At 37.4% G+C, this 20,202-nt stretch overlaps 1 protein-coding gene across 1 annotated transcript in view; it reads left to right on the top strand.

Annotated features, from left to right (window-relative positions):
- Positions 1 to 20,202, top strand: part of Tusc3 (tumor suppressor candidate 3) — a 162,314-nt gene that overhangs the window by 73,347 nt on the left and 68,765 nt on the right. The window contains exons 3-5 of the mRNA XM_038327288.1: positions 8,813 to 8,930; positions 10,457 to 10,597; positions 14,560 to 14,700. Coding sequence (XP_038183216.1) covers positions 8,813 to 8,930; positions 10,457 to 10,597; positions 14,560 to 14,700 — 400 coding nt within the window. The remainder of the gene's footprint in view (positions 1 to 8,812; positions 8,931 to 10,456; positions 10,598 to 14,559; positions 14,701 to 20,202) is intronic.

Raw genomic sequence — 20,202 nt, 5'->3', positions numbered from 1 at the left:
AGCTCATATTCAAGGTTGGTTTTCCCTCCTTTTTGTTTGTTTCTTGAGGCAGGATCTCACTATGTGACTTAGCTGTCCTAGAACTCATTATATAGACAAGGCTGTCCTGGAATTCCTAGCACACCACCTACCTCTGCTTCCAAAGTGCTGGGACTGAATTGTATGCTACCAAGCCTGGCTGTGTCTTTCCTTTAAGCATACTTATGAAAATACCATCACAGACTCCCCTGGAAGTATTTTATTAGCTGTTTTAGCATCTTGCCATGTAGTGAAGTTGGTAAGAATAGCGATCACAGTGGGTATGTTATCGTAAAGAAAATGTGCATTATTTTAACTTGTTCTCTGATGATTTCCTATCCTTAAGTTAAATTTCATGTTTGTAGAAGGTATTGGAATATCTTGAGATGAGGAAGTATTTCTTCCTTTTGTCAGAAATCACTTTATTTATGTGTTGATTTATTTTTAACCTTCATTACCATGTTTACTTTATTTATAATATAATTTTCCTCTGAATTATCCATATAGACTTTAAAGAGTTTGCTCAGTGAGCAAGTGGTATATCTTTTTGTTTCTTTGTTATCTGTATGTTACTTATCTTGATATCCATATTTAAGCATTTCTTTGTTTCTCATCTGTACTATTTATATCTATCTGTATTTTATATTTCTATTCAAATTTTTACTATTTTTTCACTGTTTATTTTGAAAAAGGAAGACAATATGGATATGCAAGAAATGCAGTATTGTCATGGACATATAATTTGACATGTTTCAAAAAAAGACCTTGTGCAATCTCATGCAAGTAGTTTTTAGAGTGTGGCTCTGGTGAAGTGATTGGATTATCACAGCTATGATTTTATAAATGGATAAATTCTTTGCTGGGTTCAGAGTGGGTAGTTGGTGGGATTGTGGCAGGTGGGCCTGGTTGGAGTAAATGTGTCATTAAGAGGCTGGCCCTGGAAGAATTTCTTGTCTTGTCCTCTCTTTCTGTACACTGATTCCTGGGCACCGCAAGGTGAATTACCTCTTCACATGCTTCTGCCATTATCTTATTCTTCTTGCCCTTAGGCCCAACGTAATGTGTAGTCAACCTGTGATGGACTAAAGCCTTGGCAGCTGTGAGCCTGAGAGTAAATATTCCCTTAGCATAGTTGCATTGGATTTAGTGAGGAAAATCCTAACACACTGACCAGCTTAGCACAGCCAGAAAAACAGTTACAAGCTTTGAATGATGTTCTTTAGTTTTTTTTATTCTCCCCAATTGTAATACCAGAAGCCTTTTTAAAAGGCATGTCAACTTCAAATCTGTGCAAATCACTGTCTGCTGAAATTATTTGAGGCTCGATGAAGACATACTTTGAAATAACTATGTAATATATGTTTATGTATATGTAATTTAATCATAAAAACATAAACGCATATACTTTTAATATGAGTCTATTATATGATAGGAAATTTGAATAATGTTATGAAGAAAAACGATTTAAAACATTCCTTTAAATGTTTAAAGATGAAAATTACATTCATCTTGGGAAATATAAAATATATCGAACCATAGATGAGTTAATAATCCTTTTTAGTTTTACATAACCTTTTAAAAAGAGTATAATGTAAAAAGTTATAGCATTTGAATTAAGTGATTTTTTTCTTGTTCTCTAATAAAAATGGAGAAGATTTAATACAAGAGATTTAGCAGAACAGTGCCCTGCAGTTATTACTTAACGCTCCTGGATCATTTTCATGCAGCTTGACTGCCCTCTTCAGGCTCCGTGTGAGCACACTGGAACAATTCATGCTGTTCCCTGAGTTCCTAAGGTTGAACCCTCATTTTCCTATGGGCATCTCTCCCTGATGGTACTATTAAAGGTGTGGTTATTTGTGTGCTCATGGTGTTTGTGGCTTTCACTTTGTATTTTGAATAGCAATCAGTAATGCAGTATGCTAGTAAACACTAATAATTGTGTGTGCTTTCAATATAAACTGATAAATGGGCTAGGTTCCACTGATTTTTTTTGTTATTGTTCTTAGGTTTCTTTAATTCCCTGTTTAAAAGTTAGAATAGTAGTGGAAATAGAAGATAATTGGCTTTACATCTTTAGGCACATTTATTTCTGATTAATGACTTGTACTTTGAATATATAGCATTAGTAGTACATATTTATGAAGCATAATTTATTATTTCTAGTTTTGTTTTCGAGATAGATTTGTTCCTTGGGACTATTATTACTCAATGTACCCAAACAGGAGAAAGCCTTGTTTATTTTGCCAATATTACCTTTACTCAAGTTTTGTATTTGAGTTCAGAAATTCTAATTTCTTCGGCGTTCATGGAATCTTTTATTCAGATTAGAGATATTTCTGAGGATTAGACTTAATATTTTTCCTATTGTTGTGATAAAAATACGCTGAGAGCACAGTAAGCCAGAATGGGCTCGGTGTGCAATCTGAGGCTGTCGTCTGTCTTTCTGGGGATTTCAATGCAACATGATCTTGAAACGACTTGGCACTTTGTCAAGTCCGAAGCAGAGAACAGTTGAATTAGTGAAGACTCATAACCCAATGATACTAAGTCCAGCTTCCCTCCCTCCTTCTCTCCCTCTCTCCCTCCCCCTTCTTTCCCTCTTTCTCTCCCTGTTGCTTGTAGATCTGGATGTAAAGTTCTCAGCTACTGCTCCTGTGCTATGCCTGTCTCCTTCCCACCATGATGATCTGGGATTAAACCTGAAGTTTACTAAGCAGGCCATAAAGGCTTTCATCTATATGTTGCTTAGTCATGGTGTCTCCTGATAGCCATAGAACAGTGACTAATACACTCCCCTTTCCATTCAGCCCAGGACCCAGTCCAGGAAACAGTGCTGCTCACATTGAGAGTGAATCTTCCCACCTTCATTTTTCCAGTTATGAAAACCCCTCATAAACATGTCTACGGGCCACACTTACCCAGATAATTATGCATTGAGATTCTCTTCCCAGGTGATTGTACTTGTATAAAGTCTACAATCAAAACTAACCATCTAAGGATTATACAGAAATTTTAGTTGGATGTTGTGATCTTCTAGATTCCAAAGAATAATATGTACAAAATAGGTTACATGATTATATAATAATTTAGGAACCTGTGTTTTCCCATCTTGACCATTTCTAGCCTTTTCTTTTCTTTTTTTTCTTTTTTTCATGGTTTATTTTTTTATATTTAAAAATTTCCATCTTTTCTCCTCCTCCTTCCCTTCCCTCCCCTCCCCTCCACCCATACCTCCCTCTCCAGGCCAAGGAGCCATCAGGGTTCCCTACTCTATGTTAAGACCAAGGTCCTCCCAACTCCCCCCAGGTCCAGGAAGGTGTTCAACCAAGCTGAGAAGGCTCCCACAGAGCCCGTCCATGGGCTCCAAACCTTTATCATAGTGACACTCGCTCTCAGACAGGTGGTTATCTGACACAGTGCAGATACTGTTTGCAAAACGTGCTCCTTTCAAAACCCCCTGAAGCTGATCACTATTTACAGAAAGAAGCCTCACTTCTAGTTACTTTTCTTAGTCTTTCCTTTCCTTGTTGTCTGTATGAGGCCTAGATTCTGTAGAGCGTTTGAGAGTGAAGAAAGTTGCTATCTTTCTTCCTGTCAGTCTTCCTCATAGCTTTAGTCATTTGGACAGACCCGTTTGTTCCAGATGTTTTCACTGACCGTGTTTCTTATCTGTTTTCCTCATCTAGTGTATGCAAGTGTAAGCCGCATTTAAAACTGTTTCTTATTTATGTTGTATGATTGTGTATGTCTGCTCCTCTGAGGGAGACAGTGTCAGCCATTTCTCTTTGTTACTGCAGCATCTACTTAAAATGCTGAGTATAAATATATTTATGTTTTAAATTCCACATTTGCTTATAAAATTGGCATAACATGTTTCTCGATGACTTATTCACTAGCATGGTGGGAGTCATAAGTGGTATTCATTTGTGAAGTAGCATACATTGCTTTCACCCTTAGTGTCTCCTGTTGTTGGTTTGCTCTATCGAAGACGGTACAACTTGGCATTGATCTGTAACAAAACAATTTGGGCCATAATACCTCTGGTGTTACCACATTGCCCCCCAACATTCCAGTATGTAGTTATGTTTTATAAAAATAAAGTGAACCAAGTTATTCAGTGAAACCAACTTAAATTAGAATAATTATATTATTTTTATAGTGATATATAAAACATTCAATGATTTTCCCCCTAAATAGAGTGAAATATGACTTTTAGTCACATCCCAGGATTGAGAATCTGTAATGCAGATGAATTTTATCTTTTTTTTATATTTATTTATTTATTTATTTATTATGTATACAATATTCTGTTTGTGTGTATGCTTGCAGGCCCGAAGAGGGCACCAGACCCCATTACAGATGGTTGTGAGCCACCATGTAGTTGCTGGGAATTGAACTCAGGGCCTTTGGAAGAGCAGGCAATGCTCTTAACCTCTGAGCCATCTCTCCAGCCCTGAATTTTATCTTAAAAATACTTATGATATACTGGTCAGGGAGGAAAGAATATTATTCAGCATCTTTAACAGCAGAACTTGATAAAAGTTCAAGTTCTACCCCTGGACAGTCACTCTTTCCAAGTGGATCAGCTAATGTGCATGCAGCAAGTCCTTCTGCGCTTTAGTGGAGGGTTGCTGTTGCAGTCGGCGGCATCAGCAAGCTTACAAGCTTAGACTTGGAAGTGCCTTTCAAAAGACGTGGTAGATTTGTACTCCTTTTATATTTTATTTTTTATGGTTTATTTTTTCTCATTTTTTTATTAAAAATTTCCATCTCCTCTCCTCCTCCTCCCTCTTCCCTCCCCTCCCTTCCACCCATACCCTCACTCCCTCCCTCTCCAAGCCAAAGAGCCATCAGGGTTCCCTTCACTATGTTAAGTCCAAGGTCCTCCCAAGTTCCCTTAAGTCCAGGAAGGTGAGCAACCAAACTGACAAGGCTCACAGTGAGCCCGTCCATGCTGTAGAGTTCAAGCTCATCGCTGTTGTCCTTGGTTTCTCAGTCCTCCTCCACCGTCAGCCACATTCAGAGAGTCCAGTTTGGTTCCCTGTTCCATCAGTCCCATTCCAACTGGACTTGGTGGTCTCCCGTTAGATCTGTCCCACCTTCTCAATGGATGAACGCACCCCTCACGGTCCTGACTTCCTTGCTCATGATCTCCCTCCTTTTGCTCCTCATCAGGACCTTGGGAGCTCAGTCCGGTGCTCCTATTTGGGGCTCTGTCATTTTCTCCATCCAACGCCAGGTGAAGGTTCTATGGTGATATGCAAGATATTCATGAGTATGGCAATAGGATCTGTACATTTCTGGCACCCTCTCCTCAGCTGCCCAAGGAACTAGCTGGGGGCGTCTTCCTGGACACCTGGGAACCCCTCTAGAGTCAAGTCTCTGCCAACCCTAGAATGGCTCCCTTAATTAAGATATATAATTCCTTGTTCCCATATCCACCCTTCCTATATCCCAACCATCCTATTCCCCCAAGCTCTTCCCATCCTCCACTTCACACTTTTCTCTCCCCATTCCCCCAACCCACCCCACCCCCAAGTTCCCATTTTTTGTCCAGCAATCTTGTCTACGTCCAATATCCAGGAGGATAACTATATGTGTTCCTTTGAATTCACCTTCTTATTTAGCTTCTCTAGGATTTTATACGAATTATAGGCTCGATGTCCTTTATTTATGGCTAGAAACCAATTATGAGTGAGTACATCCCATGTTCATCTTTTTGGGCCTGGGTTACCTCACTCAGGATGGTGTTTTCTATTTCCATCCATTTGCATGCAAAATTCAAGATGTCATTGTTTTTTACCGCCGAGTAGTACTCTAATATGTATATATAAGGAACTCAAGAGACTAGACTTTAAAATGCTAATTAACCCAATTAAAAAATAGGGCACTGAACTGAACAGAGAATTCCCAACAGAAGAAGTTCGAATGACCAAAAGACACTTAAGGTCATGCTCAACCTCCTTAGCAATACCTGTCAGATTGGCTAAAATCAAAAACACCAATGATAGCCTTTGCTGGAGAGGTTGTGGAGTAAGGGGTACACTCATCCATTGCTGGTGTGTAGATGGAGCGGCGGGGCCGTGTCCCGCCACCCGGCTAGCTTTGCCCAAAATAATTACATGGAAACTGTATTCATTTAAATACTGCCTGGCCCATAGTTTCAGCCTCTTATTGGCTAATTCTCACATCTTCCTTTAACCCATATTTAGTAATCTGTGTAGCACCACGAGGTGTGGCTTACCAGGAGAGATCTTAACCTGCGTCCATCTCGGAGAGGAGAATCATGGAGACTCACTATGGCGACTGCCTGAAGCGTCTCCCCACTCCTGCTACCCAGCATTCTGTTCTGTCTACTCCGCGTACCTAATTTTCTGTTCTCTTAAAGGGCCAAGTTAGTTTTCTATATTAATTAACCAATGAAAGTAACATAGACAGATAACTCTCCTCCATCACTGGTGGAAATGCAAACTTATGCAACCGCTTTGGAATGCAGTGTGGAGGTTTCTCAGGAAATTTGGGATCAACCTACCCCAGGACCCAGCAATCCCACTCTTGGGAATTTACCCAAGAGATGCCCAATCATATTATAAAAGCATTTGTTCAACTATGTTTATAGCAGCATTATTTGTAATAGCCAGAATCTGGAAACAACCTAGATGCCCTTCAGTGGAAGAATGGATGAAGAAAGTATAGTTTATTTTTTTTCTCATTTTTTATTAAAAATTTCCATCTCCTCCCCTCTTCCTCCCCCTTCCCTCCCCTCCCTTCCACCCATACCCCCACTCCGCCCGTTTCCAAGCCAAATAGCCATCAGGGTTCCCTTCACTATGTTAAGTCCCTGCCTTTGTGTCTTAGTGACAGTGTCCTTTGCTTTACAGAAGCTGCTCAGCTTCAGGAGGTCCCATTTATTCAATGTTGCCCTTAATGTCTGTGCAGCTGGGGTTATACGTAGGAAATGGTCTCCTGTGCCCATTTGTTGTAGAGTACTTCCCACTTTCTCCTCTATCAAGCTCATTGTGTTCAGATTAATATTGAGGTCTTTAATCCATTTGGACTTGAGTTTTGTGCCTGGTGATAGATATGGATCTACTTTCATTCTTCTACAGGTTGACATCCAGTTATGCCAGCACTATTTGTTGAAGATGCCCTCTTTCTTCCATTGTGTACTTTTGGCTCCTTTATCAAAAATCAGGTGTTCATAGGTTTGTGGTTTAAAATCCGGGTCTTCTATATGATTCTATTGGTCGACTTCTCTGTTTTTATGCCAGTACCAAGCTGTTTTCAGTACTGTAGCTCTGTAATAGAGTTTGAAGTCAGGGATGGTAATGCCTCCAGAAGTACCTTTATTGTGTAAGACTGTGCTTTTTGAAGGAAGAGAGGGTTTTCTAAACAAAATATCTAATACATGTTGTAAGAATGGCCATGACGTTTTTGTGAAGTAGACCAAATGTGTTGTTTCTAGAACTGTAGTACAGGTGTGGCTGTGGTGTGGAGGATTTGTAGTGGATTTACAAAGTGGTCATTAGAAAATTAACTCTAAAAAATAGAATGACAATGGCGTGCAGAATTTAAAGGCAGAGAGAGCTCACCTTTGATTCCTTGGTTTATTAACACAGATTTATTAAGAAATCAGAGAACTAGAAATGATCTGATAGTTTGTGTTTGTGTAAGAGCTCTCTCTAGAATGTAAGCATCTTGAAGTCAGGGGCTTGTCATTTGTCATTTGCACATTGTTTTTCAATTTGTATGGATTTATTGATTGAACTGTGAGTACACATATGCATATTTAATTGACTGATATGCATGGACCAACTTAAACATCATGAGATAGAGAAATCTGAAATGCCTGTTTTAGGATGTTTCATCAGAAGCTGTTATATACACAGATGCTAATAAAATAAAATATTATTTTATTCCTTGCTTTATTTTATATTGGTGGATTTTCATTTTATTTTTCTAATTATCACAAGAATGCTACTTCTTAATGATTTTCCATTTTCCTAGGTTTGATTTTCTATAACAAAATATATTCTAACAAAATACTTGAATTTTGCAGTGTGTTTACATACTATCTCAATGCCATCCTTTTAATGCTATGGGCCCTGCATCCCTTATTTGCTGACATTCAGCCTGAGCCTGTTACTGTAGCTCCGCCATGTTTTCTTAAGATTTTATGGCCCTGTGTGTCTAGATATTATAATAGTCACCAACTAAACTGTTCCTTAAGTTTCTTCCTATGAAAGATAAAAGATTCAGCTCCTTTAGATTAGAGTATTCCATTTGATGAACACTAACAACACAGAGAACATCATTGTGTTTCCTGACCCTTAATTGTAGATGATGTTTCAGGATTATCTGATTTGTATACAAAATTAATTAAGCTCACCAATTCCATTACTTCTTATCCTCTACTTTAGCATATCAAACCCTTTTTAGTGTTGCAATATTTAGAAGCATTTATAATCTATACTATAAACAGTTAAATCTTTAAGCTGTGTATATATTGGTTAAAAAATAGAAGAGATTCAGTACCATGCATATGAGTAAGTGTAACTGTATTGTAACTACACTCTTCATGAACAATAAACTTGTACTTTGATGTACTTCCTTTTAAAAAAGTATTTGTTGATCTTTTTATGCTGTCTAGTAGTTTAGTTTGTATTTCATACAAGTATTAATGAGATGATAGTCCCTACAGTAATTGGTTAGCTCTGCCCTGAAGTACTTCTTCTGTTGATGGCTCTGTTCATTGTATACTAATTTTTTTTTGCCCCATTATCTGTTTCAGGCAAGCTAATGAGGAATATCAAATCCTGGCTAATTCCTGGCGTTATTCATCTGCTTTCTGCAACAAGCTGTTCTTTGGAATGGTGGACTATGATGAAGGAACAGATGTTTTCCAACAGGTAAAAACTCTATATATATGATTTTGAAATGCATAACTGAGTTTGTTAGTTTTGATACATCTTGTCTACCACATTAAATACAACTCACTCAGTAAATGAGTGAGTATAGTAAATAATGTGATGTGTTTAAAATAGAGTTCATATTTGGAGACTACTAATTCCATCATTATACAGTTTTTGCATTTATATTGTAGTAAAAGCACTTGCATTTCTATTTAGAGGAAATGTGCTTATTAGCACACAGTGACAATATATGTGAATTAACTGAACTATGATAATTATGTATTGGTTAGGTTGTATTTCACACAGGCTTATGACATTTCATAAGTTCAATCTATTTATTTTTTGTACATGTGTATGATATATGTGTACATGTATATATGCATGTGTGGATATGTGCGTACATACATATATGTATATATGGAAGCAAGAAGTTGACAATGAGCATTTTCCTTTTTCTCTCCATATTATTTATTGTTATTATGTGTACATGTGTGTGTGATCTATGTCTTGGTGTGTATGCTATAAATTGTATGTTGATGTCAGAGGACAACATTGTAGAGTTAGTTCTCTGTTTTCACTGTTAAATTTTTTGGGACAGGAGGGAAGTTGGACTCAGGCTGCCTGGTTTGTACCATGAGGCATCTTCCTGATCCCTATTTATGTGATATGTTTATGAGATAGGGTTTTTCACTGATCCTGAGTATTGCCCATTTGACTTGTTTAGCTGACAGGCTGACTCATGCGGTCGACCTATCTCAAATCCCAGCCTCCATGCTAGGGATGCAGACATTGGTCCTGTGTTCAAGTACAGGTGATCTGAGATGAGGTGCCCATGCTTCTGTAGTATGCACTCTACACACTGCTGCCTGAGTTACTTATTTTCTACTCCAGCAGATAGAATTTCATCTGTTTTCTGCTTGTGATGAAACTGTAAATCACCTGTGATCATGTGTGTGAGAGAACGTTAAAACTTCTGCCCTGTTTGTAGTAACTCCTGCAGAGTGGAGTGCTCCACCTGCTGACAGCACAGGTTCCTCATGTGCTCCCACTTCTGCCCTGCTTGTAGTAACTCCTGCAGAGTGGAGTGCTCCACCTGCTGACAGCACAGCTTCCCCATGTGCTCCCACTTCTGCCCTGCTCCAACAGCTGCTGCAGATTGGAGTGCTCCACCTGCTGGCAGATCGCAGGGTTTCTGTTTGCACTTCCAGGCATTTTGCATCATTTTTTTTTTTTAAATCATAAAAGTCTAGAGAGACAAGTAAAAACGAGTCAAAATACCAAATTGGGGACATGAATGGTACGTTAAACATGACAGTTCAGACAGCCTAAGCAAATTGAGCCATTCTACTTCACTATTGTGTATCAAGATGAATAAAAGTAGAAATTAAGCTCGAGAAAGCCATGCAGACTTTCCTAATAAATTCTTTCCTCTGAATTTTTAAATAAAAGCATGTAAGATGTTGATGAATGATATGGAATATTCTGGTGTTGTTACAATTAGCATTTTATCACTTGCTTTACAGCTCAACATGAACTCTGCTCCCACATTCATGCATTTTCCTTCCAAAGGCAGACCCAAGAGAGCTGATACTTTTGACCTTCAACGAATTGGATTTGCAGCTGAACAGCTAGCAAAATGGATTGCAGACAGAACGGATGTGCATGTATGTTTTTATTCACTACAGTAAATATGTGTGTGTGACTATGTATTGTACATACACTCAGATATGTTTATGTCGATTAGCTCGGTTTTTTAGACTGTTGTAATGAAACAACAGGAATTTTTTTGTTTTTGTTTTTGGCCTTTTAAAACTTTTCCTGCTTAAAGAAAACTTTGTTTTTGCCATGCTAGATTGAACCCAGGACCTATGTAGTATGAATATCTGAATTTGTATTCTACTATTCAGCTACATTCCCTGCCATGAAACCTGGACTGAGCAGCTGCTTTTACTAGTTTCTTACAAGAAATACTAGAGGCCTAGAAGATAAGAGCCCTTACTGTTCTTAGAGAGGGCTAGAATTAAGGTTTTTTAATTGCTTTATTGATCTATATATTGTTTCCAGTCCCCTCTCTCCCTTCCCACTCCCCTTTGATCCTCTCTCATGATCCTCATGATCCCAATTTACTAAGGAGATCTAGTCTTTTACTATGTCACATGTAGATTAGATCCATGTATGTCTCTCTTAGGGTCCTCTTTGTTGTCTAGGTTCTCTGGGATTGTGAATTTTAGGCTGATTTTTCTTTGCTTTTTGTCTAAATCCACTTGTGAGTGAGTACATATGATAATTGTCTTTCTGGGTCTGGGTTACCTTACTCAATATGATGTTTTCTAGATCCATCCAAATTTCAAGATGTCATAATTTTCTTTCTGATATTGTATTCCATTGTATAAATGTACCATATTTTCTTTATCCATTCTTTGGTCGAGGAGTATTTTAAGTTGTTTCCAGGCTCTGGCTATGACAAATAATGCTGCTATGAACATAGTTGAGCATACCCTCTCCAGCATAAGTTGTTATCAGTGTTTTTTATCTTGGCCATAGAATTCAGCTCTTAATACCTAGATTAGGCAGCTAACAGTCCCCTATAACTCCAGGTCTAGGGGCCCAAATACCCACCTCTTGCCTCCTTGGGCACTTGAAATCAAATTCATACACACGTATACACACACATACACACACACCTTTAAAAAACAATACATATATTTTAATTTGATCATTATTTATTATTTTACTCGATTTATAACAATAAATGAAAATGTAAAATAAAAACAAAAATATTTACAATTAGTTAAAGATATACTAGCAATTAGAAGTGATTCTGACTTGTCTACCTACCACAGACTGTATTTAATTCTTTATTTGTAGTAATTATAAAATACAAATAGAAGATATTACAAATTGAATGTGCACTCAAAATGGAAATAGTACCAGTTATAAGAATACATCATTTACATAGATTTATCTGTTATCGTTGTAGCATGTTTGCTTGGTGATTTTTATTTTTATTCCAATATTCAAGTCCAGTCCCTCTGCCTTGATTTATGTACACATATTCACTTTTTCCCATAAAAATTTCATAGGATGAATTATGCTTCTTATAAGCACATTGAGAGTGGAAGTCTCGTGAATTCACAAAGGTTAACATTTTATAAAAAGCGACACAATACATATTAGAATCCAGTCAGCTGATGTTTGATGTTTTCCACCTTTTGTGATCCAGTTCAGAATCAAGTCATTCATTTAGTTACCATGTGTTTTAAATATCCTTTAATCTGGAGCATTTTGACAGCTTGTGGGTCCTTTTATCTAATAGCTTGTATTCATTAAGACAGTGTCCATAATTTTGTTCACCAGAATTTTCTCTTAGAGTATTTGTTATCAATTCTTCCTCATTCGCTTGTCACCACGGTGGCTAGATTTCTGGTTCTTTCTCTGAATTCCTTGTTAGGTTTCACCATTCTGTTGATTGTGAGAGACCCACTAACTTTGTGTTTTGATTATGTTTATTAATGATCCACTCAAATTTTCTTTTGTAGTGGTCTTTTAAAATATTGTCGAGTAGTGTGATTTTTGTATGTCAAATACAACTTTTTTACCTCTCTTGACTGTTGTTTCTGAGGTTAGTCGTTTCTTAGTGGTTCTTTTCTGGACAGGATCCAGCCAGCACCATATCTTGGATATAAATTGGCCCTCTATTTAGACTGTGCACATTGAGGGGAAAAACTGTGGCCATCTTTCCTTGCCCTACTGATAGAAATTACACATCAAAAGCCCTGAACTTTCCCTGGCTCCATTCTTTGCGACTTAATCTCTCTCTCTCTCTCTCCTCTCTCTCTCTCTCTCTCTCTCTCTCTCTCTCTCTCTCTCTCTCTCTCTCTCTCTCTCACTCTCCACTTGGCATCTCTCCCTGCCTCCTCTCCTCCCCCTCGTCATCCCTGTCTCTTCTTACATGTCCCTGTTTTTCCCTCCCTGTACCTGTCCCTTCTTCCCCCTTTTCCTCTCCCCATGGTTGTTGTTGTTGTTTTGTTTGGTTGTTTGGTATGGAGTACTTCTTGCCTTTGGATCCTGTCATCTTCTTATTTTCCCTGCCACTCCCCTGTTACTCTTATTTCTAGTTTATTGCTATTGTTAATTAGCTGAGTACTAAAGCTGCCCAAGATTTGACTATCTTGAGTGTGCTCTCTCCCCCACATTTTTCGCCAGGCTCCTGGTTCCTGAGCCATGGCTTCATAATTGTTTTCAAAGCATGCCCTTATTTTCTGGTACATTAATTTTCTATAGGCTCTTGATTTTTCTCTGTACTCTACCTAGCATTCAATTAACCGTGTTGTCAGAGTATCCTGGTTCATTTAAATAGAAAATGTAGCTACAATAAAGATCTGAAATTTATAAATCATGAGTTTGTTCCAATTGTATAACTTTGTAAATCTAGCTTTTATATAGTACACTAACATGGATGTGAGTTGACAGCCTACAGGATGGAATAAATATTTACATATTATATTTTCTGAAGACTTGCCGCATATCAAGGTGTATGTGTGGCTCTTAAACTGAATAACAAAATACCAACTCTCAATTAAAAATTAATCTGAATAAACAATTCATTGAAGAAAATGTAAATATGGCCCATAAATACACAGCGAAAAGTGTTCATCATTACATTACAGGCAAATCTAAGCTCAGATCACAATGAGATAGTACATTATACCCAGGAAGCTGTCTAGAGCTGGTATGTGGATAGTTGGTGTTGGCAGAGAAGTAGAATAATTGGAACATGACTGTGCTCCTGGAGGATGTGTACTGGTGCTGGCGCTTCACAAACAGCTTCCTCATTCTTCAGTTACACGTGGAGCTTCTGTGTCAGCTGTGAAAGAGCACGGAAAGCCTAGACTCCTGCAAACGCATATGCGGGCTCATCTGCTCATGCATGCTGTAGTTGCTTGTGAAAGTAGAGGTCACCTCGGGTGCATACAAGAATAATTTCACTTCTGAGTTATGTTTAAATAGCTTTGTTAAACATAGCATTTAAAATCTCTAGTTGAGATAAGTCACATGTGCCCACATCTTGCCTTACTGTGTACTAACTAGTTGAATTGGTTTGTTGTGTGATCCAGAACAGCTCTGTGTGTCATGTGTAGCATTTGCATAGACGCCAGCATACGAGCAAAAGGAACAGAGTATCTCTTACAACCAAGTTGTACAAAGCATGTATTTTTGATTTGTTGAGACTTCATTAAACGAAATGTCAAAGCTAGATGTGAAAAATAGGATGTCAGTTCTCTGAATTCTTTGTGTTAAAGTTAGGAACACTGTAGGTCAATTATGCTTTAGTGGATGGCCCCAATGCTGTAGTGTATGGACAGCTCATTGGAGAGGGACCGCACAGAAGAGAGTCAATAAATAGCTTGTTGTTAAAAAAAATAACAAATAAAGAATAGGAAGTTGAGGGCACATCTGGGAGGAGCTAAAGGGAGGCGTTGGGAATAAATACTATCAAAATACATTCATTGTGTGTATTTCTCAAAGAAAACTAAATTTGTTGAAAGTGGTGATGACTAGAATATGATGAAGAGAAATATTTGTTTTTATTCTTCACTCATTTGATTATCATTTATTTTTGCAGATTCGAGTTTTCAGGCCACCCAACTACTCTGGCACCATTGCTCTGGCCCTGTTGGTATCGCTTGTTGGTGGCTTGCTCTATCTAAGGAGGAACAACTTGGAGTTTATCTATAACAAGACTGGTTGGGCCATGGTATCTCTGGTATGTTATCACATATCCTGCTGCCTCTGCTTCTTGTGAAATTGTGTTTTATAGTAACAGAGTCAGATTGTTATTGCAGTGAAAATAACCCAAATGAGATGCCATGTTACTATTATAAGTAAAATAGACTAAATTTACTATTCAGCTTAAAGTATGTATATGGTTTCTTCCATTTTTTACTATTAAAATGTAGTGACTCTAGTATGTGGCATATTCCAAATGTTAGTGAAATGTATCTTGAGCATGTCTGTAAGTATGGTAGTGAATTAATAAGAATTGGCAGTTTGGACTAATTTGTTGGCTATAGAGATTTGGATACTCATTCAGTTTCCCCCAGCGGTTGTTCTTCTACCTCCACTGTGCGCTTGTCTTACTTGTTACACACTGGTTATAGAACAGTGAGACACAGACTTTCTGTAATGAACCAGCTGTGGGGATGCAAACTGGTTGACACACATGTACAGTGCAAAGTTGAATAGGCTGTTTTGGAATACACAGGGAAGGTGCCATCCGGAAGGGAAGGGAAGATTGGACAGGCAGCCTAAAGTGAGGTGGCAGCTGAATTTTGAAGAGCAATGGAATTCTGATGTAGTTATGGACAGTGTAAGGAGCATGATGGGCAAAGCAAGATACAAGTGAACTGTCGTGTGCAGTGCCATGGCAGAGTGGGGAACACAGAAGGCGTTCTAGGCGTTAGAACGTTACTCTTCCAGCAGTGGGCAGTGAGTGAGAGCGCCTCTGAGAGATGGGCGATGGGTCCAGGCAATGTTAAGACCAATCTGGAGAATGTGTTCTCCACTGCTGTGAGCCCTTTTGATTACTTACCTCAACCTTGAAAAGTGAACACACAGGGTTTTCTATGAACTGGACTCTTCAAATATTAAACAGAGAAAGCTAAGATGACTGGAAGGCAAATGGAATTTAAGACATATAGAAAATAATTGACTTATTATTTCATAATAAGTAAATGCAGATGAAAAGTTTTTTTTTTTTTTTTTTTTTTTTTTTTTTTTTTTTTTTGTTTTCTCATGGTTTATTTTTTTTTTATATTTAAAAATTTCCATCTCCTTCCCTCCTCCTCCCCCCTCCCTCCCCTCCTTCTCCCCTTTCTCTCCCCTCCTTCTCCCCCTTCCCTCCCCTCCCCTCCACCCATACCTCCCCTCCCTCCCTCTCAAGGCCAAGGAGCCATCAGGGTTCCCCACTCTATGCTAAGACCAAGGTCCTCCCAACTCCCCCCAGGTCCAGGAAGGTGATCGACCAAGCTGAGAAGGCTCCCACAGAGCCCGTCCATGAAGAAGAATCAGAGCCCAGAGCCATTGTCCTTTGCTTCTCAGTCAGCCCCCGCTGTTGGCCACACTCAGAGACGGGTTTGGTCGCATGATCCATCAGTCCCATTCCAACTGGAGTTGGTGATCTCCCATTAGTTCTGTCCCACCTTCTCCATGAGTGAACGCACCCCTCTCGTTCCTGACTTTCTCCCTCATGTTCTCGCTCCTTCTGCTCCTCATCGGGACCTTGGGAGCTCAGTCCAGTGCTCCAATGTAGCCTTTGGCTAAGGATGCATATAGCTTGAAAGTAAAAGACTTAAAGGGTCTGTATGTAAATGGTAATTAAATGAGAGAAAGAGTGCCTATACTTAAAGTATAAAATGCAGAAGAAAGATGGGTGTTATATAACAAAAGGAGCCAATTCATTAATGCTTCTGTAAGGTATATTCACAGCATTGGAGGATCTAAGTACACAAAAGAAATGTTAGTAGGAGTAAAGGAAGAAATAGACAGCATCCCTTAGGGGATTTCAGTTCCCTGCTTTCAACAATAGAGAAATCAACCAGACAGAAGACTATTAAGGAAACAGCTGATGTGAGGAACACTATAGAACAAAAGAACTCAAGAGACATAAACAGGAAACACTTTGCAGCAGCTGCAGAATACAGATTATTCTCAAGTATGCAGAAGAATTTTTCCTGGATAGGTTGTATATTGGGATACAAAATTAGATCTTAATAAATTTAATAATACAGAAATCGTATTAAGTATTTTTTTCTGACAATATTGGTGTGGAACTAGCAGCCAGGAAAATCAGAAAATTTACAAATATTTGGAAATTAGCAAACTTCTGAACAATTACTGATCAAAGAAGAAATCTAAAGGGAGATTCAAAATGAGAATGTAAACTCAGATGGTCAGAGAGAGACTGGAAGGAGAGAATAATGTAATTTTATTTTAATTAAAAGCAAGTGCAGCATAGCCAAACATTTGCGGCACAGCAGAATCCTTTCAGGAGGGAACTTACAGCAAGTCACAAGAAAGCCAGAGCTCTCAGATGAACAGCCTACTGTAAAGAAAAAGGATAGAGGAAAGCCAAAGTTCACAAAAGATAAAATCAGATTTCAGCAACACTTGAAATAGATGGCAGATTCAGTCCAGGGATCTATAAAACTCGTGTTTTTTTTTTTCTGATAAAATGACAATAATGAGAAAAACTCACATAAAGAGAGGTTGCATCATGGTCTGTACTTTACTAATAAGAAGGACTATAAGCAACCACTATAAAAACTGTACACTGTCAAATTAGATGGCCTAAAGGAGGTAGGTATATTTCTAGACACATAGAACCTACAAAGGCTAAACCAGGAAGGGATAGAAAGGCTGAACATACTAGCAATGACAAAACAGATGAGTGTCATCATCTAGAACTGGAAAAAAATACTAAGAAAAAAATGGCTTCTCTGAATTCTACCAAACATGAAAATATTAATGCTACTATTTTTTGCTTTAAAAAATAAAAAAACTCCAAAAAATTATAAGACCACCAGTACCCCCAAAGTCAGACCAAGTACTCTAAGAAACTACAAGCCAATATTCCTGAATAACATAGATTCAGAATTGGGTTAATTGGCATTTTACCGTCTAGTCTCTTGAGTTCCTTATATATTTTAGAGATCAGACCTTTGTCAGTTGCAGGGTTGGTGAAGATCTTTTCCCAGTCAGTAGGCTGCCTTTGTGTCTTAGTGAAATCGTCAATAAATTATTGGAGACCAAATACCAATACTACATTTAGTAAACCACACAGTGTGATTACATAAGACTTAAGATTTATCTCCAGATGTAATATGATTGATTATATGCAACTAAATGGTAATAACATGTAATATTAGCAGAAGGAAGACTCACACCCTTGTGATTATTTCTGTATTGAAAGTCTTTTAATTATATAATCTTAAAAATTACTATGGGAGCAAAGTCCTTCAGTATAACAATAACTTTATGTGACTAGAATTTACCTCATACTTAGTGGTGGAAATCTTAAAGCATCTCAGAGCAGGACCAGGACATAGATGCTGACCCTGCCATCTGTTCTCAACATTGTATTGGATAACCAGAGCAGTTAGGCGAGAGAGAAATAGATGTTATTTATACAAACAAACCAACAACACAAAGAAGTGAGCTTTCCTACAGAAAACTAAAGACACCCTGATGTGGGATTCCCTTCTGTATTACCATTAATGAATAAAGAAAATTGCCTTGGCCTGATAGGGTAGAATAGAGGTAGGCAGGGAAACCTAAACTGAATGCCAGGAGAAAAAAGGGCGGAGTCAGGGAGAAGCCATGGAGTCGCCAGAGATAGATGCTGGGAACTTTGCCAGGTAAGCCACAGCCACGTGGTGATATACAGATTAACAGAAATGGGTTAAATTAATATAAGAGTTAGCCAATAAAAGCTAACGGGCCAAGCCGTGATTTAATTAATACAGTTTGTGTGTGATTATTTTGGGTCTAAGCTAACTGGGCAGCTGGAAACCAACAAGCAGCCTTCAACAACAACAACCAAACCGAAAAACCTTAGTCAGTATTTACAACTTTCAGTAATAGGTGATCTAAAGAATTAATAAAATATTTTCAAAAATTAATAGTGATTATAACTTAATAAGAATTTGTCTAAAAGAGAAAATAATCTTGCAGTAGTATCAAAATGAATAAAATAATTAATTATAAAGATAAAGAAACAAAAAAACTTCATATACTGAAAAATAAAGATTGTAAGAAAGTAATATAAAAAGGCAAAAAGAAATGGAAGAACTTACATTGTTAAAATGATAAAACTCAGAGGAATGTACAGGTTCAATGTAATTAGCCCTTATGTATTTTTTTTCTTTTAACACAGAAATGGAATAGTACAATTAAGGTTTTATGGAACCACAAGACTGGATAAAAGGGCAAACCTATAGGCATCACACTTCCTGATTTAAAATCTTTCAAAGCTGTAAACATTTAAAAGAGTAAGCTATTAACATGAAAACAGATGACAAGAGAAATGCAAATGAAGAAAGAACTTGGAAGTAATTCTCCATCTGTATAGTCAGCTGTAGTTTAGTACAGGCAACAAAAATACACATTAGAGAAAGGATAGGCTTTTCATCAACAGTGTTGGAAAAACTCTACATCAACATGCAGAATAATGGAACAAGACCATTTTCATACAATACGGTAAAACTCAAAATGAATTAAATATTGCTTAATGACTTTATTCTTAGGTGGTTGGTTAATAATAACCTTCCATTTCATTTCCATTTCTCTCATTTTATAAAATGAGATTTTTTTTATTCTGTACTCTTCTGAAAATCTTCCTCAGTTCTAAGACTTGTCTATAAAGTTTATAATACCTCTGATATATAGAATTACTGGTATTGTGGCAAATGATGATAATTTGACTTTTTGCATTCCTGATTACCTTTTCTTTTGATTTTATTGCTCAAGCTAAGACTTTGACCATTGAATAAGAGCTGAGAAAGTTTGTATCTTTGTGTTGTTTTTGATTTTAGAGGAAACATTTTTGCATTTTCTACTAATTAGTTTAAAGCTGGCTGGCTATATTTTACCCAGTATAGTAATTAACTTCGTTGAGCTAAGTTCTTTCTGCTCCTAGTTTTTCTGAGCTTTCATTTTGAAAGTACTTTGTTGAAGGCTTGTTCTGATGTTGTATTCAAATCATTTGATTTCTGTCCTCGAAAATAATTACCTATATAAATTTGTGTTTGTTGAAACATCCTTGAACCTTTTTGATTGATGGATATTCCCTTTGATGTGTGATTGTGTATAGTTTTTCAGTACTTACAGGCAATTTTCCATGTGTTTTCATCAGTGTTTGTGGCCTAGAATTTTCTTTCCTGCTTGTTATTTCTTTACTTGGTTTTGATATGAAAATAATAATAGATTGATTCATAAATGATTTTAAGTATTTTTTCTTTTCTATTGTAATAGTTTGAGGAGCATTGTTGGTTATTTTGTCGGTAGAATCCAATGATGCATCTAACTGAACTTTAGCAGTTTTTATTTGGAAACTTTTTTATTATTAATTCAGTCTTCTGTTTAAATTGCTTATTTTATCTTTGTTTGATTTTGTTGATGTAAATTTGCCTATTTTAGATTTTCTAATTGCTGGAAAATATAGTGATCCTCTTAATTTCATTAGTATCTATTGTAATGTTTTTCTTTTTCA

Source organism: Arvicola amphibius, chromosome 4 (genome assembly GCF_903992535.2).
Source record: "Arvicola amphibius chromosome 4, mArvAmp1.2, whole genome shotgun sequence".
Classification (NCBI taxonomy): Eukaryota; Metazoa; Chordata; class Mammalia; order Rodentia; family Cricetidae; genus Arvicola; species Arvicola amphibius.
The sequence above is the reverse complement of the archived record's forward strand: the minus strand, read 5'-3'. Positions and strand labels throughout refer to the sequence as shown.